The 25474-nt window shown below is 42.7% G+C and overlaps 1 protein-coding gene across 2 annotated transcripts in view; it reads left to right on the forward strand.

Annotated features, from left to right (window-relative positions):
- Positions 1-24280, forward strand: part of GLB1 (galactosidase beta 1) — a 71478-nt gene extending 47198 nt beyond the window's left edge. For both annotated transcript variants that reach the window (XM_048838891.2, XM_048838892.2), the window contains 6 exons: positions 3091-3165; positions 5868-5957; positions 8360-8473; positions 9615-9746; positions 13631-13870; positions 21389-24280. In XM_048838891.2, the coding sequence (XP_048694848.1) occupies positions 3091-3165; positions 5868-5957; positions 8360-8473; positions 9615-9746; positions 13631-13870; positions 21389-21649 (912 nt within the window). In that variant the 3' untranslated portion in view covers positions 21650-24280. The remainder of the gene's footprint in view (positions 1-3090; positions 3166-5867; positions 5958-8359; positions 8474-9614; positions 9747-13630; positions 13871-21388) is intronic.
- Positions 24281-25474: the final 1194 nt, after the last annotated feature.

The following is a 25474-nucleotide window of genomic DNA, read 5'->3' on the forward strand; positions in this document are numbered from 1 at the left end:
CCAATTTATCCACATCCTTCTTGAAGTGTGGGGCCCAAAACTGGACACTACTCCAGATGAGGCCTCACCAATGTCGAATAGAGGGGAACGATCACGTCCCTCGATCTGCTCGCTATGCCCCTACTTATACATCCCAAAATGCCATTGGCCTTCTTGGCAACAAGGGCACACTGCTGACTCATATCCAGCTTCTCATCCACTGTCACCCCTAAGTCCTTTTCCGCAGAACTGCTGCCTAGCCATTCGGTCCCTAGTCTGTAGCTGTGCATTGGGTTCTTCCGTCCTAAGTGCAGGACCCTGCACTTATCCTTATTGAACCTCATCGGATTTCTTTTGGCCCAATCCTCCAATTTGTCTAGGTCCTTCTGTATCCTATCCCTCCCCTCCAGCGTATCTACCACTCCTCCCAGTTTAGTATCATCCGCAAATTTGCTGAGAGTGCAATCCACACCATCCTCCAGATCATTTATGAAGATATTGAACAAAACCGGCCCCAGGACCGACCCTTGGGGCACTCCAGTTGATACCGGCTGCCAACTAGACATGGAGCCATTGATCACTACCTGTTGAGCCCGACAATCTAACCAGCTTTCTACCCACCTTATAGTGCATTCATCCAGCCCATACTTCCTTAACTTGCTGACAAGAATACTGTGGGAGACCGTGTCAAAAGCTTTGCTAAAGTCAAGAAACAATACATCCACTGCTTTCCCTTCATCCACAGAACCAGTAATCTCATCATAGAAGGTGATTAGATTAGTCAGGCATGACCTTCCCTTGGTGAATCCATGCTGGCTGTTCCTGATCACTTTCCTCTCATGCAAGTGCTTCAGGATTGATTCTTTGAGGACCTGCTCCATGATTTTTCCAGGTACTGAGGTGAGGCTGACTGGCCTGTAGTTCCCAGGATCCTCCTCCTTCCCTTTTTTAAAGATTGGCACTACATTAGCCTTTTTCCAGTCATCCGGGACTTCCCCCGTTCGCCACGAGTTTTCAAAGATAATGGCCAATGGCTCTGCAATCACAGCCGCCAATTCCTTCAGCACTCTCGGATGCAACTCGTCCGGCCCCATGGACTTGTGCACGTCCAGCTTTTCTAAATAGTCCCTAACCACCTCTATCTCCACAGAGGGCTGGCCATCTCTTCCCCATTTTGCGATGCCCAGCGCAGCAGTCTGGGAGCTGACCTTGTTAGTGAAAACAGAGGCAAAAAAAGCATTGAGTACATTAGCTTTTTCCACATCCTCTGTCACTAGGTTGCCTCCCTCATTCAGTAAGGGGCCCACACTTTCCTTGGCTTTCTTCTTGTTGCCAGCATACCTGAAGAAACCCTTCTTGTTACTCTTGACATCTCTGGCTAGCTGCAGCTCCAGGTGCGATTTGGCCCTCCTGATATCATTCCTACATGCTCGAGCAATATTTTTATACTCTTCCCTGGTCATATGTCCAACCTTCCACTTCTTGTAAGCTTCTTTTTTATGTTTAAGATCCGCTAGGATTTCACCATTAAGCCAAGCTGGTCGCCTGCCATATTTACTATTCTTTCGACTCATCCCCAGCCTGGAGCCCCCTCCCGCACCCTGAACCCCTCATTTCTGCCTCACTGCCTCACCCCGGAACCCCTATGCCCAGCCCAAAGTCTGTACCCCCTCCCACACTGCAACCCCCTGCCTCAGCCCAGAGCCCCCTCCCATACTCTGAACCCCTCGGCTCCACCCTTCAGCCCAAAGCTACTTCCTGCACCCCCAGCCGGAGCCCTCACCCCCCATGCATCCCAACCCACTTTAGACCTCAACCCAGAGCCCCCTCCCATACCCTGAACTCCCCATTTCTGGCCCCACCCCAGAGCCCGCACCCCCAGCTGGAGTTCTCACCACCTCTCGCACGCCAACTCCCTGAGCCAGCCCGGTGAAAATGAGCAAGTGAGGGTGGGAAGAGCAAGCGACAGAGGAAGGGGAGATGGAGTGAGCGGGGGCGGGGCCTCAGAGAAGGTGCAGGGTCTCGGAGAAGGGGTGGGGGAGGGGGGTGTTCAGTTGTGTGTGTGTAGAAAGTTGGCAACACTAATACCAACATTTTGTGCATGTGCAATTATTGTGTTTTTCAAATTCCATGAGCTATTTTAGTATCTCCCAACAGTCTATTAGTATTGTGCATGCAGAAGTAGGTGATATGAATGAATTTTTACCTCCACAAGTGTATAAGAGATGAGGCAGAGCTTTGAGCATGCATCTTGTGCAAGACATAACAGCCTGGTGCTGAATAGCAAATAGGTTCACAAGATGGAATTTTTTATTTAAAAGAAAACAACAAACCTAGGAAACTTAAAAAAAAAAAAAAAAGGTATTAAGAAATTTAAAGATGCAAAACTAAGGACTCCAAAGTGAGGAAATGGTTAAGGCTATGCAGGCAATCGTAATGAGGCCCCCTCGTGCACATGTAAGTATGCATCTCTTCTTCTGGAGTTCTGCCTCTTCAGTGCACAAGACAGGATCTTGTTCAATGAACAAGGCAGGGATACAAAGTGAATGAAACGGGTTCTGCAGAGCTCTGCCTTATTTTTGAACAAAGTCTGTTTGCAGTTGCCACTGTGCTTGTCTGGAGTAAATAAGAACTTGTCTGGTGGCACTGAGAGTGGATTTTGGCCCTTAGTGGACAGAACGCGTGATGTGTATTGGATAAGGCAGAGACTTATAGAGACTCTGGCAGGCCCAGGCTAGGTATCATAACGTACAAAAACCTGCTCGGAAGACTAGATGGTTTCACAAACTGGGAATGATTTACATGAGATTTGAAGAGAGGGCAGTCTCAGACAACTATTTGTCTATTTATCTAGGTTCTTATGAAGGCTCCCATTTCTGAGTTACTGTTGAAATCATGTGTAGTATGTAACTAAATCAGGTGGATTTTAACACTTCTGTTTTAAGATCTACTGCAAATGCATTCCTACAGCTCTATGAAAAATTTTACTTTTGACCAAATCTGTCTTTAGTTTGCTGTCTTTATTCCCCTTAAGTTACAAAATGTTAGATGAGAATTTGGTTACAATGTGTTTCAGATTCAAGTTTCATGTGGTCTCTTTTATTTTACTAGTATAAGCACTTACCTGAGGGCCCTATCCCACCAACAACACCCAAATATGCATATGGGCAAGTGGCAATGGAGAAGGTAAATGTTCATTTGTTACCCTGTAGGTGTATCTGTGCATGCATACTTTTTTCTTCGTAAGGAACATTTCTATGAAGTTGGAATGTCCATCTACGGGCACTATATAAAGGAGCAGGGAGGAGAGAATAGAAACTCATAGATAAAAGGCTTCTTAACCCTCTTGAGGAGAGGAGGATATAGGGCATGGGACTAGGAGAAAGGCTTTCTGACTTCTCTTCCTGGCTCAGCCATTTTCTTGCTGTCTGACTTTGAGTAAATCAGTGAACCTCTGCCTCTGTTTCCCCTTCTGTGAAATGGGAGGATGATAATTTTGTTAACCTGTTTGAGATCTGCAGATGAAAAGCACTATGGAAGTGCTAAGCCATAGGACTAACACTGCTTTGCCAAAATTAGCTGTGTTAAAATCGGGTTTATTCAGTTTGACAAGCATTTTGACTCTGGTCTCAAAATTACCCCCACCAATAACTAACATTTATCTTACCCTATTACACCAAAAGGAAATATGCCAGTGTGCATGACTTGTAAATAAAATGCAATATTTATAATATACACTGTGCTGTGTGTTAAGTCTCACTAAAATGAGTGATATTTGTATAGCTGTAGTTATCCAGCCTTTGGATAACTCAAAGTTTGGGTAAGCCCTTGGGGTTTATTTCACAGCCTGCTGAAGAGAAAAGTTTAAGGAGAGGCTGCTTTAGCTGCTGGTGTATTGAAAAGAAAGAGAAGGATGGGAAGAGAGGAGGTGCTGTGTGTTGCAAATAAATACTCTATATGCCATAACGGACATTTTTTTTGTTTGGGGGAGTTGGTAAGTTGGATGTAGTAATTCGTAAGTTTGGATGGGGCTCTGTAATTCTTTAGTTTTGGCCAGACAGCATTTTTGATTGATAAGCCTGATCCATTTGGCTATGGGCATATGAAGTGTTGCAACATTCAGTACTGATAACAGATAATACAGCACAGCCTGTCTTAAGTCATCCAGCTCAAGTGGTCTGCAGAAGTGAAATTTTTCACAGAAACGACTATCCAGTGAAGGTGAAGCAGAACTGCCCCATCTGTCTAAGCATACTTTAGGGTGGTCCCAGAAGACAAGAGGCTGCCTTATAAGGTTTCTCTGAGCTAGTATATATTCAATAGTGAGTAATATTACACATAGCTATGTGTACATCGTGGGCAGGCCAGAGAAGCCCCAGCACCAGCCTCGCCGGCCGGAGCAGCCCCATGACCTGCTGGCTGGCCGGCCAACGCCATGGTGATGTGCATGCCATAGAACTGGTAAATTATAAAATTTTATTGTATGAATAACCCACTTATATCCAGACTACTGTCTTTGAGTAGTCACTCTATTTTTATGTACAAAATAGGCCCAATGGCCTGTGATGGGATGTTAGATGGGGTGGGATCTGAGTTACCCAGGAAAGAATTTTCTGTAGTATCTGGCTGATGAATCTTGCCCATATGCTCAGGGTTTAGCTGCTCGCCATATTTGGGGTCGGGGAGGAATTTTCCTCCAGGGCAGATTGGAAGGCCCTGGAGGTTTTTCACCTTCCTCTGTAGCATGAGGCACGGGTCACTTGCTGGAGGATTCTCTGCTCTTGAAGTCTTTAAACTATGATTTGAGGACTTCAGTAGCACAGATATAGGTGTGAGGTTTTTTGCAGGAGTGGTGGGTGAAATTCTGTGGCCTGCGTTGTGCAGATGGTCAGACTAGATGATCATAATGGTCCCTTCTGACCTAAATATCTATGAATCTATGAAAATCAGTGCTCGCATGTGAATAGATGGTTCAGGTTATCCTATGGCACGTGTAGGAACGTGCATACATAATGTTGTTGATGTTTGTTTTTAATGTTGCATTCTCATCTTTGAATGTGCCTGTGCAAAAGCTTGCTCTTTTCTTATTTTGAAACACCCAGCATTTCATTGTTGTCTTTTTACTGTGAATTTGTATAAAATATGTATCAAATTCTACAACATTTGAAGTGCTCTTTTTTGTAGTGGCTTTTCTGCAGCACTACTTGAAAGCAAATACTGACTTTTTGGAAAATATTTGGAATCACCAATGTAGAATTTACACTGGGCCCGTGGAGACACTTGTGTAAAATAGACTAAAATTCTGATGCTCTTATTCAAAAAATCCCAAAACACTTGAACCTTTGAGCCTATAGAGGGTATTATGCATATTGTGTGCCTCCTGACTAATACATAGAATCCACAGCAAATGTTGAGAGAGAAACATAGTCTGAAAGAGAGCTCTTATCATCTCAAAAAGAGATCAGAGGGCACCATAGGTATGTTAACCTGCAGTATAGTTGTGCCTATTGGACCGATTCAGAAAGGTACTTAAGCACATGTTTAACTTTAAACTTGTGCATTGTCTTAATAAAGTCAGTGGACCGATTGCATGCTTAAATTTCAACTTGTGCCTAAACATCTTGCTGAATTGGGACCTTCCTGCTTCAAAAATAAATGTGGGTTCAGTTATTTTAAAAGTCCTCTTAGATGATACTTGACAGAGCCAAATTCTGCTCCGAGCTACCTCAGATAATAAATTTGGAGTAATTCATTGGAAGTCAATAGTTACATCAGATTTACAACAGTGTAACTGAGAGCAGAATTTGGACCATATTGTTGTCTTATTTAGCTACTAATTAAATGTTGAATTTTATGACCAGTCTAAATCTGCTTTTCCTGCATTGCAGCTAGGCACAGTAGCAGAGCTTCTTGATGACCTGTCACCCTCTGGGCCAATAAGAAGCACTTACCCCTTATCCTTTGTTCAGCTGCAGCAGGTAAGACTTAGAATCATAGGCTATCAGGATTGGAAGGGACTTCAGGAGGTCATCTAGTCCAACCCCGCGCAGGACCAGTCCCCAGTTTTTGCCCCAGATCCCTAAATGGCCCCCTAGGATTGAACTCACAACCCTGGGTTTAGCAGGTCAATGCTCAAACCACTGAGCTATCCCTCCCGCAATAACTCCTCATGTAACTACTAAGTGATCATTTTCCAAATCTTATTACATGAAATTTAGCCTTGATATCACTGCATTGGGGTGAAAGGTCTTAAACCAAGTCCGAACGTGGTCCTTTAAATCTTGCAGTGTTGTACTTCTTACAGTAGTTGTTCCCAAGTTCCTTGGGTTGGAGACCCCTCCGCATTTGTGACGCCATCTGTTCCTGCGGCCACCATATTTTTGGCTTCACTGCTGAATCTCACTCGGGGTTTTTTGGCTCATTTTCTCTCTCTCTCTTTCTGTATTTTTGTTATCTCTACTTTCCATTTTTTATTCATCCTCACTATCTTCCTCCATTTCTCTTGCTCTTTCTCCCCCTTTATAGTCTCTCTGTGAAGCACTCGGTTTCAAAGATCCCTTCCACCTTGTTCCTCCCTGTTTTCTAGATTTTCCCCACTCTTCCTCTCTGTCTGTTCTTTCTTTCTCTCTGATGTATAGTTGATGCGTCAAAACATCTGCCAGGGACAATTTTCTTGATAAACAGGGCAGGAGATCTGCGGGGGCGGATGGGAGGAGGGTCACAAGGTTAATGTTTTGTGGGTATCTTATTCATTTTTACTTCCTTTCCTCTTCAGAATGTAGGTAGAAAAAATTCTGAGAGTAGTCACCCAGAACTCATCAGAGTGCACTCATCCCATTCACCAGGAGGCCTCTACACCACTGACTGATTTAGAAAAAAACCCTTTAAAAAGCATCTTGCTCCAATCTTCCTCTTCTTGCCATGGCTTCCTCCTCCTCCTCTCCCCACATCTTTTGCCCCTTCTCCCCGACTTCTTTTCTGTTCCCCTCCTGGCTGCTCAGTGGCCCCACCTTTCCGCTGCATGCGTCTGGCTCCCAGATCACCCCTTCTGCTGAGCTATGTACAGATTAGGAGCCAGTTACCTGCAGCTGAAAGAAGCAACCACTAGGAAACGTGTGGTGGGCGGGACTGTTGAGCAGCTACCTGCCCCATAGTCCCAGGACACTGGATGGGATGGGTTCAAAACCCAATTCTGAACGTTAGCTGGGCTGGGTTCAAAACCCAGATCTGCCCTGGCCAAGCTACAACTACTGGCCAGTAAGCTGGATGTCTTTCCTTCTCTGCCTCTACCTGCACATACCAGAGGGATCCAGCCAGGAGAGAGAGGCTCAGGAGCTGTCCTGCTACTTGTGTGCTTCTGTGGGAGCAGAGAGCAGGCACTCTAGTCAGCTGCTGAAAGACCCTATGAAAAGAAACCAGGCAGGCGGTTTAAAAGGAGCCCCTGACCAATCAGCTCCCTGGTTTCAGCATCCCCGCTCATGGGGTGATGTTTCAAGCAGTTCACCCTCCATGCATTGCTTCTCTTCTCCACACTCTGCTGGACTTTGCAGCTGTTACACCCTGTCACCTGCCTTGGTCTCATGGGAACCTCAGAGACACGTCAGGAAAAGGGGCGGCCCAGAATGGTCACAGCCTCCTCTGTTTTGTTTTTTCCTGCCATCTGTGCTGCTGGTTGAATGCATTGGTGGTCACATGTGGCTGGCTCGAACTGCCATGCTCCCACCTCTTCTTGCCCCAGAGGCTGGGAACCACGTTAAAATCCAATTCATGTCAGACAGTGGTGTTATGTTAATGCTACTGGGGAAAAACCGAATGGTTTCAATGTGTTTGTTTCATTTCTTACAGGAACAAATCCAGCAGCTCTGATTTTATTGTCCCCTGATGGCAATATGTCACATGAGAATATTCCTAATTGTTCCAGTAACATAGCAGCTGGTTCTCCTATACAGGCAGTACCGGCATCAGTTTTTGGCTATAGGGTGCAGTTTTTTAGCTTGTTATCTAAGCTTCAGTTGCAACGTTTTTTCCAGTTGTCATTTTTATCAATTTTCAGTGAACTAATCAATGGATTCAGTTCATGACCCTTTACTCTTATTGAGGTGCAGAGGAGGAGAAATCTTAACTGAGATCTTCATCTTTAAGGTCATGTAAAGATATGTAGGAAACTTTACGAAATTTACATTGAGTATTAAAAATTGAAATCACTTGACAAGATATTAACTAGGACATCTGAAACCATTTGTGATTATCGCTCCAGACAGGGTATGAAAGTTGAAATTACTCTTCCAGTGTGTAGGCCGAAATTCTGGTTATTGGTTTCCATTGTGTGACCTCAAGTGTAGCCTCAGAATGACTTGGTTCTCTGATTTTTTTCTTCTAGTATTTTGGGTTTGTGCTGTACAGGACTACCCTGCCAAAAAATTGTAGTGAGCCAACACCACTCTTTTCACCTTTAAACGGAGTCCACGACCGTGCTTATGTCTCTGTAGATGGGGTAAATATTGACCTTACAACTACCGATATCCATGTCTGTCACTTGCCTTCTTTGGGTAACTATGATTAATAATTGTATTGTGTACTTTGTGGCTTTTTTCCCCATGTACACAAATACAGTTTAGTTTATTTAATTTAATATGAAATGTAAAGAGAAAGAAAGGGATCATACAGTTGGTACATTCTACACTTTAGTAAAGTTTTTAAAACATTCAAATCTGTGCACACCATTTCTATGGTCTACTTGAAAGTCGTATAATTAGTATCAAGACAATTGAAAATTGGTCTAGGGTCTTCATACAAGTAGAAAAAAAAATCTATAAGCTGGGTTTGCTTACTACTGGTTTGATACAAATTAGAAGTTGACTGTATTTGATCAGCTCCTGCAGGTTGTTTCAATTGATTATTGCAGGAAACTTGAGTCTACATCTTTGCTTGTGACATTGGGTTATTGACCACAAATTTAAATTTTTTTTTTACAGGATGTAGATTCCTCCCCCGCTTTCCTCCTTGAACTGTGTACAGCACAGCTTCGTTCCTGCTCAATAAGGAGAAAAGTCAATTTATGGACTGTCAAAGCGCAGCTTTCATTCTTTATTCTGGCATATTGCATTAATATTGCTTTAATGAACTTTGTTTTCTATATAATACATCAAGGATGTATTGTATAGTAAGCAGTAGAGTCTCTATTGGCAAAACCAAATTATTGTTTGGTTTTCTATTCAGAATCTTAGTGTTTTTACAAAAAAAATGCATCAGAGCTTAATCTGAGAATGAGACATATTTCACCTATAAAGCGTGCAAACTGTTTTCAGTCATCTGAACAGACCTTGACAACTTGAGTTTTTTAGGAATGAGAAGCCTTGCAGAGCTTTGAAATTTAAAAACCAATAGAATTAGTGAACGAAGTGTACCACACTTTTGAGGAAACTGATAATTTTCCATTATTTGAATAACTGAAACACTACTTAGCTGAATATCTTACTGATCAACTTAAATGATAGTTGAAGGGGTTGAGGTGAGCAGGGCAGCAGGGGGATATTTTCCTCTGTACAAGCCAGTAAGTCTCAAAAATGAGTAATCCAGTTTTGTCCTCTGTTTGAGCCTTACGTTATTTTCTCCTTTTGGTGTTATGCTTACAGGTTCCTCAGGGAGTCCTTGAACGAGGCAAATCATACATGATAAATATAACCGGGAAGGCTGGAGCAAATCTGGATGTGTTGGTAGAAAACATGGGTCGAGTAAACTATGGTAGATACAACAATGACTTTAAGGTAAATTTAGTCACTAATGATTAGACAATGGAACTTGTCAAAGCACACCAGAGATCAGCTTTTCTTCTATTGGTAAAAGAAAATCTTAATGCAATAGTAAGAGCAAAGGGTTCGGGAATATGCTGGTGCAACTCTACCTAACTCAAAATACAACTAATACTTTTCTTATGAGTCCTGCTCTCATTGAGGTCAAAGTGGCATTAAAAGCAGACAGACACCCTTTAACTTTTGGTGGTTTTATATCACCCACAGGTCTCTCAAGAGGTGTTGAGTCTTCTAATGTATCATCTAAGGATGCATGAACCAGTTCAAATGAATTAAAAACAGCTGAAACATCATCTAGAACTGAAGCTCACTGGAGTTTGCAAATTCAGATTTTGTATATAAAATTATGTGACGGGACAAGGCCAGATGGCTATAGAAAAGTAGTGGGAGACAGATATATTAGCTCCAGTCTAAACAAATCCCTGGTACCAGGATAAGTGAAATGGCAGCTGCTCCAGGTCAATTAAGACACCTGGGGCCAATTAAGAACTTTCCAGAAGGCAGGGAGAATGCTAGGTTGATTGGGACACCTGAAGCCAATCAGGGGCTGGCTGAAACTAGTTAAAAGCCTCTCAGTCAGTCAGGTGGATGTGCATGTCAGGAGCTGTGGGAGGAAGTTGCGCTGTTGGAGAGACTGAGTTGTACATACTATATAAGGCACAAGGAAGGCGACCTTGAGGTAAGGGTGAAGTGGAGCTTGAGGAATTGAGGGCTGCTGTGGGGGAAGTAGCCCAGGGAATTGTACATGTCATATTTCTAAAAGGTCAGCTACAATGGCTGATACTATTAGGGTCCCTGGGCTGGAGCCTGGAGTAGAGGGTGGGCCTGGGCTCCCCTTCCCCCCACTTTGCCCCCTGATTAATCACTGAGACTGGGAGACAACAGAGACTGCGCAAGGAAGAATAACTTCTCCTCACCTGCCTCGCTGGCTTATGATGAAAATGGCTCAGTAGACTGTGACCCTTGTCTCTAGAGAGAGAAGGGTTACGTGGAGGGTCACGGTGAGCCTCTGAGGCTAGCGAAATCCGCCAGGAAACGCAGGACCCACGGAGGCAAGGACAGAGCTTTGTCACAATTCGTACTTTTGAATGTTCATACATGTCTTGGTTCAGTTGCAAGTGCTGCACTCTTGCAGCATTTTTCAGCATCACTGGAAGAAGGATACCTCAGGCAAATGCTTTATCTTGCCAAATTTCCAGTCCAGGTTTGAGCAGATAAGATAAGATAAGGCACCCAGAACCTCTGGGTGCTTATCTAAAGCATACTTCTGAACTGTACTTGATCATTAATAATGTCCCAACATGGCATTAACATGAACCGGGGACGGGAGAAGGAAAGTGCTATCATACGAATTTTGGTGAGCATCAAGCTTGGTGTTGACCTTTAAACTTCCTTTACAGATGGGGGAGAAGTACTGACAGGACCACCTTTATGTTTGTGCTGTATTGAATGGAGTACCTTTTTTATGTCTGTACTGTGCTTAGCACAATAGGGCCCTGATCACTGATTGTCTCTGCTTACTATTGGAATACAAATAATAATGGACCAGTGGCCAGGAACCCCACTTTGCCCATTGAAGGGAATCTGTGGCTCAAACTCCCCAAATAACTATTGGAGACCCAAAAATGTGGGTAGCTTGGGTTTGGAGGCGCAGTGGTTCAGACTTTAATCCTCTTTTGGAAATCTAGGTTCAAATGCAGATTACAGTGGATTTCAAGAGTCTGAATTTGGTGCTCCCTGGTGGCATATTTACCCATACCAAAAAACTATAGTACAGTGTGACACAACTGGCTGTTGCTACTTGGGAGAGACCATAGTCTGAAATGGGACTGCTACAAGGCAAGATGGATGCTCTTTAGAAGAGCTGCATTGTGTGGAGGCTTGCATGGCTGTTTGGCAGGATTGTGGCCAATTGCAGTCAGATTTAGTGATGCTTTGCTGGCATGAGCATGACTTCTGGAAGAAAAATAATTTCATCTCCAGTCCACTTTAGGAGTTGACCATCCATCTGGCCATTAAAATAGAGTTTCTGTAGCCCTTCTTGTGGCATCAGGTAATCCTGACCACTTATATCAAGATCTTGTCTTTTGTGCAGCTCCCCCCCCCCCCAACACAGGTAAGCTAGGCACCTCACAGTGCTGTTAAAGATTTTGGCAAAGGCTTACAGCCCAATTTAGATGTGAGGGCAAAAGCAAATCGCAAGAGAAAGGATAGAGGAAGAGACGGTGCCACAACAATGAGATTACTTGGTTACTCAGCAAAGGCATGTGTGCAGGAGGAAGATGATGATTTTTTAAATACATGAAAATAAAAATAAATAAAATGTCTTTCTTGACTTGCTTTGGTAGACCGCTCTCTAAATGTGTCTATCGAAAGTACAGCTGAGACTTGTCAATGTACCACATATAGTGGATGTTGCTCACTGTCTTCAGTTATACTATGCAGCAGATATTTTAAGGAATCCTGACTAAGAGTTTGATGTTGTCTTCCAGGATGGTGAGATGCAAATTATAACAACCTAGATCAGGGGTCTCAAACACCACTAGTTACCCCTCTCCATTCTGAAAATTTACCATTTATTCCTACCCTTTGTTCCCTGTCTTTTAACCAGTTTTCATTCCATGAAAGGATCTTCCCTCTTATCCCATGACAACTTAATTTACATTAGAGCCTTTGGGGAGGGACCTTGTCAAAGGCTTTATGGAACTCTTAAGTACACTATGTCCACTGGATCCCCCTTGTCCACATGTTTGTTGACCCCTTCAAAGAACTTTAATAGATTAGTAAGATATGATTTCCCTTTACAGAAACCATGTTACAGAAACTGTCTATTAGAGTAAGGGCTTGTCTATGTGGGAAAGCTTTACCAGTATAATCCCCCGTGTGGACACTCTTATGTAAGAGAGGCTTTTTTTCAGTTTAGCTTATGTTGCTTGGGAAGGGGTTTAAACTATGCTGAAAGACCAGTCTTATGCTGGAATAAGTGTGTCTACGTTAGGAGTTATACTGGTCTCACTATATCAATTTAAATTCAACCCTGAGGGTTGAATTGGAGGTCTGCATGGGAAGGTTTTATTGGTGTGACCTAAGTGTAAAATGCTATAATAGAAACTGTTGTAACAACTTTTGTGGGTAGGGGAGGATTTGATTTCTGTAAGCAAACTTTTGAATCTACCTCTGATGTATGAAATATATCCTCACTTAGGTCCCAGAGTTGCATGATACTTAATAATATTCTTCACATTAAGCATATTAGTCTCATTGAAGTAACATGGACTACGATACTTAAAGTTAAACACATGCGTAAGTACTTTGCTGGCTCAGGGCCTCAGGGTGAGCCTTGAAGCCCTGACTTTGTGATACTGTGTACGAGCTACAGTAGTTCTGTAGGAAGCAAATAACGCGGTCTCTACTACTATGTAGAGTGACTCATTGTTGCCAGCTCTTGTGATTTCTTTAATGCGCCCGTTCCTGGAATCTCGTGATTATGAAAATTGCAGCTTGATTTTAACGCTGTTTTCTAGTCTCCACGGTTGCAGAGAAAAGCTTGAAAATGTGACCCAAGTGTATCCTAAAGGCTCAAAACCCAGAAAGCAAATAAAAATGAGGGGTTCCTTTAGGGGTTTTTTGTTTTGTTTTTGCTTTTTTAAAGCTAATCCTTAATTTTGGGGGACCTGACACATGAGTTTTGAACACTTGGGGTTGGCAATACTGGTGACTACTGTAGTTCAGCCAAGTTTTTATTTCTCTTATCTGTTTTGTACTCAGGACAGTTGGAGATAAATAACTGTAATGAGATGAGATTATTGATTTTGTTAACACCTTTAATTTCTTTGCAGGGTCTAGTGTCAAATTTATCTCTTGGCCAAGTTACACTCGTTCATTGGGAGATCTACCCACTAGACATAGACAGTGTGGTGGGCCATGGCTTAAACGGCAAAGGTGGTGAATCAAAAACGTCTGGTGGTAATCCCTCAAGCTATGCAGCTCCTGCTTTTTACACTGGCAGATTTTCTATTCCCAGTGGAATACCTGATTTACCTCAAGACACCTATATCAAGTTTCCTGGCTGGACAAAGGTAGGTTTCTTTTTCTAAGATGTTTACCAAAAAACCTGAATCTGATTCTAAAGTCACCTTAAAATTGCTATTAAAGGTCAAGAACCGCCCTTTATTAGGGGTGGAGGACTATATAACAACCGTGTGGTCGTTTTGAAGGGTCACTCACCTATATCAAATGATATTCAGAGATGTTGAGATCTTATAAGTGACTAGTCAAGATTTTAACTAAATCTTGAATAAATCTGGGGATAGGAAACTAAGATGAGGGAAGCTCATATTAAGTAGTCATTCAGTGATGTTGGCTAGGCAAATGGTGTGCCACGTAAGTATGCAGCTGTTATAGATATAGTGAGTAGGACACAAAGATATGTTTGGTCAGGCCTATTTAGAATACGGCATTCAGTTTTTGTCTTTTTTTCTTGCGGGAATGGAGAGAGAGCTGCCCTCTGGAGAAGGGAAGTGAATACAGGCTTTTTAAAGGCTGCTTGTTCTGGAGAAAGTGTGGTACTGGAAGTTGGCCTTTTGGGGAAGAGTGGAGTCAGGCTGGATGAGCAGAAGTAATAAAGGACATAATTGATGAAGTGGCGCTAGGAAAACTCTTCATGCCGAAGAGTGGAGAAAATTAGCCAGTGTCTTTGTATGTAGAGTTTAGCTTTTTAAAAAAAATTAAAAATTGCTCATTAACAAAGGACACAATTCTGATGGAGTCAGAAGATGAGACTTGCTAGCTCAGAGGAAGGGTCCCAGCAGGAACAGTCATGACCTAACTTGTAACAAGGTTGCCTAAATGATTTTAAAACCTGTCGTCCCACCCACAATACCCACAAAAAAATCCCGTTGGAACGCAAAAATCCCTAATTGTGTGTCACAACTGGACATTGGCATGGCTTCAGGTTCTGAGCCACATTGCTCCCCCTTCCATCAGGTTGGCGATTGCAGCTGGTAAGCTGCTTTATAAGATAGATGCTGATCCCTTGTTCAATGATCTTTTAGCCCACCACCTACACATCTTTCAATGACCTTTTAGCCCACCACCTACCACTGTGGTTGAGGCTGCCACGCCAAGATGTGACAGCAGAATCCCTGTGGTGGGAAGACTGGTGCTTAACACCAACCACCAACCAGTTCCTCGTCACAGACCCTACTGCTCGCCTGCCCGGCTTCCACCTGCCAGTCGTCAGGCCCTTCTTATCTGATTCCGGACTGGGCAAAGCCTCTGTGCAGCCAGCAGCACCACTGGGGTCTTCGAGACAGTCCAAGCTGTGGCACAGGTTGAACAATGATACACGTTGTCGAGGAGCGGCCACTAACCAAATTCAGCGGTGGGCTCCGAGAGCTGCACTTGGCCACTAAGAATGCTAATGCTTGGCTCGGTGAGTACACAAAGGCTAAATAAATAAATTGGCATGGTTAAATCTGAATGGGTGGGATTTCCAACAGCTCTCACTGCTGGCTTCTCTCTGCTTCCATTGAAGCCAATAGTAGAATTTACACTGACTTCAAGGAGTGCGAGAGGCCAGTGTTAAGTGTTTATGGAAATTGCACCCATAGCATAGCTGGGCTCTTTTGTTTTGATTACAAGCCCCAATTTCTATAGGGATTTAGAACTCCATTTTAAATCCCCATCTAGCTGAGATTGTATGTGAGCTGGTGGCATGCAGCAGTTATCTATCTTCTCAAGGAAATCACGTGGATTGGTTTAGCATCCTCCCCCAACAATTATTTCCCCCTTCTCCCCCATAGTTCAATTTTATGTCCCCCTCCCTGACTGAGCAGGCCCCTCACTTTAAAAATGGACTCTGCAGATAGTGAGGCTTTCTCTGTACCTAGGAACAGCAGTTCAGTGATCCCAGGACATATGAATGGCCCAGTGTGCCTGCTCCAAGGTTTGGCCCCTCCTGGCCTGCACAGTTGGTTTGGGTTGTTTTGTACCGATTTGTTCAATGTGATATTTAGACTATCCAAGTAGCTGCATCAGACCCAACTCCCTAGTATGGATGCACCTGTAGCTGTATAAAGATGCCTTATACCAGTACATCTGATTCCCCTTCCCATATGGGAATAAGCTATACTGGTATAATCACCTTTATACCACTATAACTGCATCCATGCTAGAGGGGTTGTACCACCTTAGAGGTCTGCCCAGACCTAATTTTCAAGCCTGACCTGGACTTGAACCCAACCTGAGCACAGCCAAGCCAAACCTGATCCAAAAGGGTTAAGTCATTTTCAGCCCCGACCCACACCCAACTCTCACTCCATCCCGCTCCCGAATCTGTTTCAGTGCTGTCGTGTGGGCTTGGTGGGTCATCCCGGGCCTGCAATCTGTTGCCAGCCACCTCCTGCCCTTAGGGTTGGTGGTGCAGCAGCAGCTGCGTGAGCTGCTCCTGCCGGCCGCCACCTGACTGTGTGCTGTGGAGTGAGTGTGACAAGGAGTTGCAGCACCTCTTACCTGGCAGCACACAGAGCAGTGAGGTGGCAGGAGCAGGGCATGCAGCTGCCACCGTGCAACCCTGCAGGCAGGAGGAAGTGATCAGAGCTGACCCGAGCCTGAGAGTGTGAGCTGGTTTCCAACCCAACCCGAACCCCACACTTGTAGCTGGGTCCTGTTGGGTTGCAAGGCTCTGTATCACTTTACCTATATTGGTATAGTTAAAGCAGTAAAATTTTGTGTGCAGACAAGCCCAGAATTTCTCCCTAGCTGAGGGGAATGAGTCCTGGGGATGGCAGTCAACTGACCAGCCAAAGTACATAAGGAGAGCCAATAGCCCACTTTGAGAGTGGAGGTGGGGAGAAAGCATGTTCAGGGTGAAGGTTCCCCCTAACTCTCAGGCAGAGGGCCTGGGGAGCGAGAGTGCTGGGAGCAGAAGCCTGCTGGGAGAACACTCAGCTGAGAGACCCTGGGAAAGGGGTTTATATACAGGGGAAGCTAGAGGAAGGCTTATGGAGGAATATGGCCTGGGGAAAACTGAAGGACAAGGCTAGAGCTTGAGTGACTAAAGGCAAATAACCCAATTATAAGATGGAACCTGTAGGAGAGGGTGGGCATTAGTTCCCTTCTGTGCTGCTACTATGGGATGTGGGAAGATTAATTAGAGGCAGGAAGCTGAGCCTGGTGGAAGGGCTGAAGATTGCCTAAGACCCTCGGGGAGAACTGCTGTGACCTGGAAGAGTGTAGGGCAGAAGACTGTGAGTTGCCACTGGACTTTGTTTTTGATGCTCCGGAAGTGGTGAACTCTGACTTAGCCAGAGAGCGAAGTCACCTCAATGCTGCAATGCAGTAAAGACTCCTGCATGCAAGCACTGCAGCAGCCTACAGGCCTGTGGGTTTCTGAGAGGGGAAACTGGAGCAGTGGAGATGCCTAATGCTGAACTGGGTAAGCCCCAGCTATCTTGGGATTCAGCCATAGCAACCTGTGTAGCTGCACCAGCACAAGCCCTAATTGTAGTCAAGAAAAACAGTGATTTGCATGGATTGAGGGTTACACAGGCAACTGGTGCAAGTCATGGCTTTCCTTGGCAACACTTGGGGTTTGCACGGATGCAGGTACACCAGTTGCTGATTTGGAGCTAATCTCGCACCTAGAGGAGGGCATGTAGGGTGATATGTTTTCAAAGAAGGAAGCAGAATGACCACAATGATGCATCTTTATAAAAGAAAATGTGGATCTTCATTTTTCACTCTTCAAAGTTCAGGCCATTCACAGGTTCCAGATCTTTTGTTTATCCCACAAATGGAAACATAGGCCAATTGCTAAATTCTGATTTGGATTCCAAAACCTACTAACTCTCAAATTTTGGATGAACTTAGATCCAGGGTTTTTGTTTGGAACAGAACCATTTAAAAGTGCCGAAACCTAATGCTTCTTAGGTCGTTTCCACAACCTTTCTGTCTTTGCCATGAATGACATTAATGTGATTTGAGAGATTCCTGCAAATTCAGTAGAATTAGCATCATGGCCAAAGATTCCACATACCCACCCTTTACAATGTCATGGTTCACTATATATGCATAACCGTGAATTTGTTAATGAAGGACTGTAAGGATTTTTTGACATTTTTATCAAGTCCACAGGAGCCTTCAAAATAATACAGTATTGGTAGAAGTTGAAAATAGTTTTCTGCTATGAAATTGTTGTATACTTCAGAGCCATTATTGGGCAATCTTAGTCTGAATGAATAAAATTTTAAAACTTCATTGAAAACAAGTAGCAGTTGTTCATCGTGAGTGAGATTTTGAAATCGCTATGAAAATAAGACAAAATAAAAGTACCTCCCTCCAAATGAGTGATAGTTGCAACTCTGTGCTATATCAGTGTACTGTGCATGGTCAATCATCATTACACTGGCAGTCTTTTTCTTTCATACAGTACTCTTGAGAATTTTTTTTTTTAAATGTGTAAGACTAACATTAAGAAATGGATTGCAATAACTGTATTAGTGGCCAAAAGAGTTATTTTGAGAAAATGGCGCTCTGCAATTCCTCAGTCGTACACAGACTGGCTTAGTGAGTTCTCTATTACTGCATTCATGGAAAAGATGACTCTGTCTAATAGAAATGCTTGGAAAAAATATGAGGCTGTCTGGTTACTCATGAAACTATTGCATATTTGTGCAGTTTAGTATATATTAGTCCTCAATACTCATAGGTTATGTTCTCACTTATTTATCTATTTAGTCACTTTAATAATTGATGCCCTGCGTGATCTCTACAGGTTGTTTTTGGTTTGTTTTGTTTTGTTTTCCCATGTTTTAGAAATAATGTTGTATTTTGTTCTTTATATGCTTGTGCTTGTATTTATATATGTTTTGTTTCATTATGTTTTAATATTTTATATAAAAACAATAAAGATAAAGTTTAAAAAAAGTCTAAGACTGTCAATCTAGCACTGTCAGTGGTATTGAATTTACTCCTAAAAAATTGCACAGGCTTTAATTGACCGAGTGCAAAGTTAAGTTGTTGCTGTGTTGTAGCATATCAAGGGTGCTGTATCTTGTTTAAAAAAACAACTACAGTGGTTTAGAGACTCCTGTCTGTTGCAGAACTTAATGGTATGGTCTAAAAAAGGGTTTTCAGAGTTGAGATAGTTGTTCACAACTCAGCAGAAGTTTCTAGTTCAATATCTAGTCATATAAAGGAAGTTTTCTGTTTCTAATTGCTGGTTCTTCCGTTTTTATTTTGTATAACATATTATTTAGTCTATATGGATGTTATAAATTAGTAGATTTGGGGGCATATATGGACATATGATTTCATAACCATGCTGCATACGCAATCTGTAAACTTAAGAACAGCTCCTTGCAAATTAACCTTTGAGCTCATATTTTCCAAGAAATTGTATGAAGTAAACTGTCAGACTTGAAGATCAGAAGGGATCATTATGATCATCTCATCTGACCTTCTGTATAGGTCTTAGAATTTCCCCCACTAAGTCCTGCACCAACCCACAAGTTCTCATTGAGCTAGAGCATATTTTACATTACAGCAATGAATTCATCCTGTGTGTGGAACAGTGACTTATAGCAATTCTCATGCCATCTTTCACTCTAAAACGATCACAGAAGTAAAGCACTGAGGCAGAATATTTTCTTTCTCCCTGCAGACCGCAAAAACAAGCCACAGAATGAGATTAATTTGATAAAAAAAATGTTTGGGGTTAAAGTTTATTAACACCTTGAGCAAGATAGGATCTTAGGCCACAGAGGCAAATGGAAAGTTGAACTCACCCTCATTTGTGAATTTACCGGCTTTTTGAGAAAAATTATGAATTTGACATAAATTGATTTATAAAGATTTTAAATGAATTTACAGAAACACAACTGCAGTATAACCTTTTTCTTTTTAATATTCTACTAATGATCAATGTTTGAGAGAATTTGCCTTTCATTTTTCATTGCAATTTCACCTACCCTAAGTTTTTCGGAAGCCACCAACGATGCTGTTAAAGTCCTAACTTCCCAATGCCTTATAGAAACCCTTTTATTTAGTCATCATTCTTCCTTTGTGCCGTGCATCTTATATTTTTTCCCCCTGGTCTTAACTTAAGGATATTTTATATGGGGGAAAATTGATGCTTTAATTCACCTGCTCCTGTTGAATTCTCGTCCATTGAAGTCCCAGTGTTCTGAGCCAGTAGCTGACTAACACAGAAAGGGCATTCATGAGACAGTGGAGCTGGGTGGCATGTTAAACCTCAAAAACACGTGGAACTTTCCTTTTTGTTATGAACTCAAAACAGCCCAGTTCAGTCAAAACGTTCATGAACCGAGATTCAGTTTTGAGTGAATGTGGGTCCATTTACAATTCCAGTGAAATGGTATGAAATGTCACAGTTTTAAAGATGACTTACAAAGATTTTTTTCTAAAAATAATGAGCTTGGGGGTATTTTTTTTCTGCTTTATGATGTGTTTAAAAGATGAAATATTTTGAATGGCTTTCTTAAGCTTGTTTTTTTTACGTTAGAAACATCAACAATGTCAAGTCATCCCTCTTTTTGCAAGAGGGCTTCTTGGAGGTCTCAGATGCTTGTGTGAGATCTCGCATTACCAGACGCGGTCTGGGTCTTTCAACTTTAACAAGAGTATTATTTTTTCTCCTAAGTCTTGGTGGTCACTAGAACCTGTCTTTAACCAAACAACAACAAAACCCACCGGAAACACAGTTTAACAGTCTAACTAAAAGTTTAACTTTTTCTTCACAGTTGCTCAGGTTTCTCTTTTGTGGTGTTATTTGTCAAGTTCTCCTGTTGCCATAGAGACTTTGAGGGTAGGAAATGTCTGAATTTATGATATCCAAAACAAGCTGCAAATAAATACTTTTTTTGCACAAAAACTCTCAGACCTTTGTTCATTGCCCTTTTTCAACAAGTCCCCTCCCCCCTCCTTTACCAGTTACCTTTAAGCAAATATAATTTTGTTTTCAGGTTTGTTTTAACCTGAAACTTAAAGCAAAGTCAGGGCTGGGAGAGGGGAGGACATTATGTAGCTCCCTCTTGAAATAAAACCAAAGGGAAGATTTTCCAGAAGCTCCTGACGACTAAAATGTTGAGCTTCACAGAGCTCTGCAGAGAATGGCTTCAGGTGAGACACAAACTCAACAGCCAGAAATTCTGTTGCTCCCAAATGTCTCCAGTTAAACTTGCCAAGAGTCACTTTTTCAAGCTTCCCAAGAAGTATTGGCTGGCCTGGGACACAGTTGTTCTGTCTCCTTGGTCTTTTATGCATACTGCTAATTTATTTTCTTGGCTTGCAAGTCTTCATTTTTTAGTAAAGGTAAATTTTCTTTGAACATCTCATTTTTAAATGTTGATGCTGTTTTTAATTAATCAAGGAACTATGATTGTTTTGCCTGTTTTTAAAGTATGTTTTGATCAGGATTTAAATCCCAGCATATTTTATCCTGATCAAAATATAGTGTTTCATTATATGAAACATGAAGGCTCAATTCCTGTCCACAGTATAGTAGAGGTTAAATAAGCTATTAATTTAATAAGTTTTATTTGACTTAAAATTTTTTTTTGTTTCTCTTTTGGCAGGGACAAATTTGGATCAATGGCTTTAACCTTGGTCGTTACTGGCCAGTCCGTGGTCCTCAAGTGACCCTATTTGTTCCAAGCAACATCCTAGTTTCATCGTCACCAAACAATATCACAGTGTTGGAACTGGAGCGGTCTCCTTGTGGCATTCAGAAATGTGCCATAGAATTTGTAGACAAACCTGATATCAATGCAACACTGCAGTATGAAAGCAACACCCGGAAGCTGTTCACTAAAGATTTATGGCTGGACCCTCTATGATTATTTAGGAATGTGTCCCCTTACCTTCTCCTGTTTTTCTTCCCCACACTCTCAAATCCTACATTCTTCGGGGGGAAAATCAGTGTTAAAAATCGATAAGTATGTTTAACTGTGGAAATTTTTTCAAAGCACTGAAAGAATAGCTGTTTGGTAACAGGAGATACTAAATACAGGGTCTCCTTTAAAAGTGAAGATTCTAGCGTAAGTTGTTGTGCATGAGACTTGACTTAGATGGAAGATAATATTTAACATCAAAGTCTTAGTAAACAGATAGCTTTGGGAACTATGACAGCATGAAAAGGAACCTCTTAAACTAGTCATTTTACCATCTTCTGTGAACATAGAGAAATTTACCTTGCTAAGAACTGAGTGGCCCCACTACCATGCTTATAAACATTTAATGTCCACAAACAAGTATCCAGAGGGTTTGTGTGTGCTAAGTACCATTTGGATTTGACTTGTTTCCCTCCAGGCTTAAATACCTGGTTAGTGTAGCTACTGTTTCAGTCTGCAGTAGCTTACTTCCAGCATGATCAGTCCTCCCCCCCTCCCCCACCTTTAGAAACCTTCCCAGTGACCTTTAGAATTCTCCCAGAATCTGCTGCTTCTGGGACCTGTGACAGGAATTGTGGGGTAGATACCTAGAGTGCATTGCAACTGAAATGGTGAAACAGCACTGATGTGGATGTTAGCGAGTGGCTTCTGGTCACAGGTCTGCCTCAGTTTCCCCTTGGGCTAACTCACTGACTCCCCTGCAGGTCCCACAGCTCCAAGTCCTGGCATGATTTAGCTGTTTGGCTAAGTGACAAAGTCCACTCCTTTTGGAATTAACAAAACAAATCCACAAACAGGGTTTATGAACCAGTTAGTCTTACCTGACTTTAGCATTCAAAAATCATGAGTCAAAAATCATGATATTGGTGTAATCATGAGACTTTAAGAAAAAACTACTTTTTCTACCCGTTTTGGCTTCTGGTTTTTGACCTTTGAGGTACACTTGAGTCACGTTCTCAAGCTTTTCTCTGCCACCATGGGGGTTAGATATCTTGAAACCTGAGCTTCATGTAATAGTCTCCAGGAGCGGAGGCTCTTAGAAAAATACCCAATAACATAAGAATTGTGATAAAATCACAAGAGTTGGGACTCGCTGGGGCTCAGTAGTCCCCTCCCTGGAACTGGTAGTCCTCCTCCTGGAGGCACTGCAGAGTTGAAGAGGAATTTCCACGCCACCTCTAGTTCCATGCCACCTCTAGGCGTTCTCTCTACTCTGGGTTCTAGTTAGGTGACCATTCGACAAGCAGAGAAAGTCCACTTACATGCCTTGTTTCATCTCCCTGGGCCTCTCTCTCTGTCTTTCCTACTGTCCTTTCCTGGACTTGCTCTCACTGTCTCTCTCTTTCTAGGTCTCCTCCTTGGGCCCACGAAGGGTGGTGACCCCCTCCAAGGTTCTCTCCCAAAGCCTGGTCTCTGCAGGTCCCAGCTGGTTTGTCAGTCAGCCTTCTGCAGTTTTTTCTAGATTGGTTTAGCCTCTAGACAGCCTTTTCCTGCTCCTTTCTCCACCCATGACTATCCCCATACTATCAGCCCCAGATTGTTTGTTATGCTGTTGTAGTTGGTCACCTGACCCACCTCCTTAATCCCTGGGGTAGTGAGGCCTGCTTTTAAAGAGGCTACTTGGCTCTGGTACAGTGGACATTAGGAGCTGGTTGGCAAATTATGACCTTTGTCTTGTCAGAAAAATTGACAAAAACAAAATTAACTTTTCTTTGTAAACCCCCAAACTGATTTTTTTTTTACATAAACCTGAAAATGTTGACAAAAGCAGGGGCGGGGGAAATCCACATAGTCAAAAAGGCATTTTCTTTCCAAAAAATGTGTCAACAGAACATTTTTAAGTGGTTTTAATGGGCATGAAGCAAAACTGCAATGGTTCAGAACACAAGTAAACATGGCTAGTGTGAATTCAATAAACTGTTTATGCTTAAACCAGGGCAAGCTGGTCAATAAAAATAGGTTCCGTTCTCCAGGGCGCGCACAGCTTATGGGCCTCTTTCTGGTATCCTTTACACTGGTTTCATGTCCGTGTAACACTGCTGACTTTAAGGGAGTTGCTTCTAACTTACAGTAGTGCAAGGGAGATCAGATCAGGGCCCAAGTGTGTCATTGCTGTCCGGATGGAACATCCATGGCGTTGTGATGAGACACACTGTCACAATGAAACCGATGACTGACTGGAAATGTAAAGAAAGAAATTTTTAAATAGGCCTGAAACGTGATTGTGTTTTCCATCGTCTGATGCCACAGAAGATGAAGATTTTGCGTCCAATAGTTTTCGCTCTTCCTCTGGGAACATATTACAAATCACTTGTTGGGGTCTTCCATTCTCTTCCAGTTAATTACTAATCATGATGTAAGCCCCTGATTTTTGTTTGCAACCATGCAGAATCTTTTCTTGTTGCTGTCAGTGAAAGCTGGCTTTCTATAGCAGTCTATGTCTCTACTTATTGCTCCCCTTTGGTTTTAATTCAGTCTTGCAAACTCTGTGTGAAAGGAGGAGCCTTAAAGAACAAAGGATTGAGATAGTGACTTTAAATGTTTTAATAAACTATCAACTTGCTTCCTTTGAATTTATCCAAAGTGAGTAAAGTCTCTTTCTTTAAAGAGGGAGTCTTCCCTCAACTGTAGGCATGCTGAGAGCAGAGAGAAAGCAGAAAGATGAGGACATGATGACTTGTGTAATCTGCACAATTTATGAATTCTGGTTCATCTGATGAAATTGCTGTATCATTGAATCCCTCAGTGTATATGAAGTCAGACATATGGTGTTGGACTGTGTCACATATTCCCTGGACCAGGGACAATGGAGAGTTGTTAAATCTTGATGAGATGGTCACATAGGTAAATCCAATTTTCTCCAGCCTCACTGCATGGGGACTAGGGTTTGGAACAGTGGAATTTTCCCACAAGCAGAACAAAGAGATCAGGTGTTAACACTGGATCTTAAAAAAACAGAAATTAAGGGTAGGTCTACACAGCAAAGAAACCCCACTGCAGCAAGTCTCAGAGCTCAGGTCAGTGGTCTTGGGCTCCTGCTGCAGGGCTAAATATAGCAGTGCAGCCGTTCACACTTGGGCTGGAGCCTTTTAGAGCACTGAAAGAATAGAACAGCTATTCTTTCAGTGCTCTGAAATCTGATGAGGGGAGTCAGTTGACCCAGGCTCTGAGACTTGCTACAGTGGTGGGGTCTTTTGCTATGTAGAAGTACCCCGAGCAACTTGGATGGAGAGACTCGCAGAGACAAGGAAGCTTGGGCAGGAGCAGAGGGGCATGCTTTCATGGCAGAGGGGTCCTCCTGAACTGCAGGACCATCCGAGGAAGAGGGAACCTGACTGCAGCAGACTCCATAATTGAGAGAAGAAGCCATGTGCAGGAGGAGGGATCCTGGATTCCTTGGACTCCGACCTAAAACCAAAGAATGCTCAAGCAGGGAGGAAACTGAGACAGGGAAATGCATACAGCTGTACTGTTGTGTCTAGATTTGTCTATTTCTTGCGCTAGCTAAAGTAAAGAGCAATTGTATTTTGAAAGTCTTACAAAGCATATGTGTCTGTCTGCTTCCACTATCATGTGTCCTAGAAGAGGTGGAGTGTAAATGCAGCGTACCCACAAGGTTGGAAATGGTTTGCTTACTCTATTGGAGAATCTGGGGGTCAGCAGTGGTCCTGGAGACCTAAGGCAACAGGGTTGCAGGGTCCCGTTTCTTTGAAGGGGTAATAGGCAAGAGAGTCTGGGCCTCAGAATCATGCCAGAGAGACCAAGAAAAGA

The sequence above is a fragment of the Caretta caretta genome, chromosome 2 (genome assembly GCF_965140235.1).
Source record: "Caretta caretta isolate rCarCar2 chromosome 2, rCarCar1.hap1, whole genome shotgun sequence".
NCBI lineage: Eukaryota > Metazoa > Chordata > Testudines > Cheloniidae > Caretta > Caretta caretta.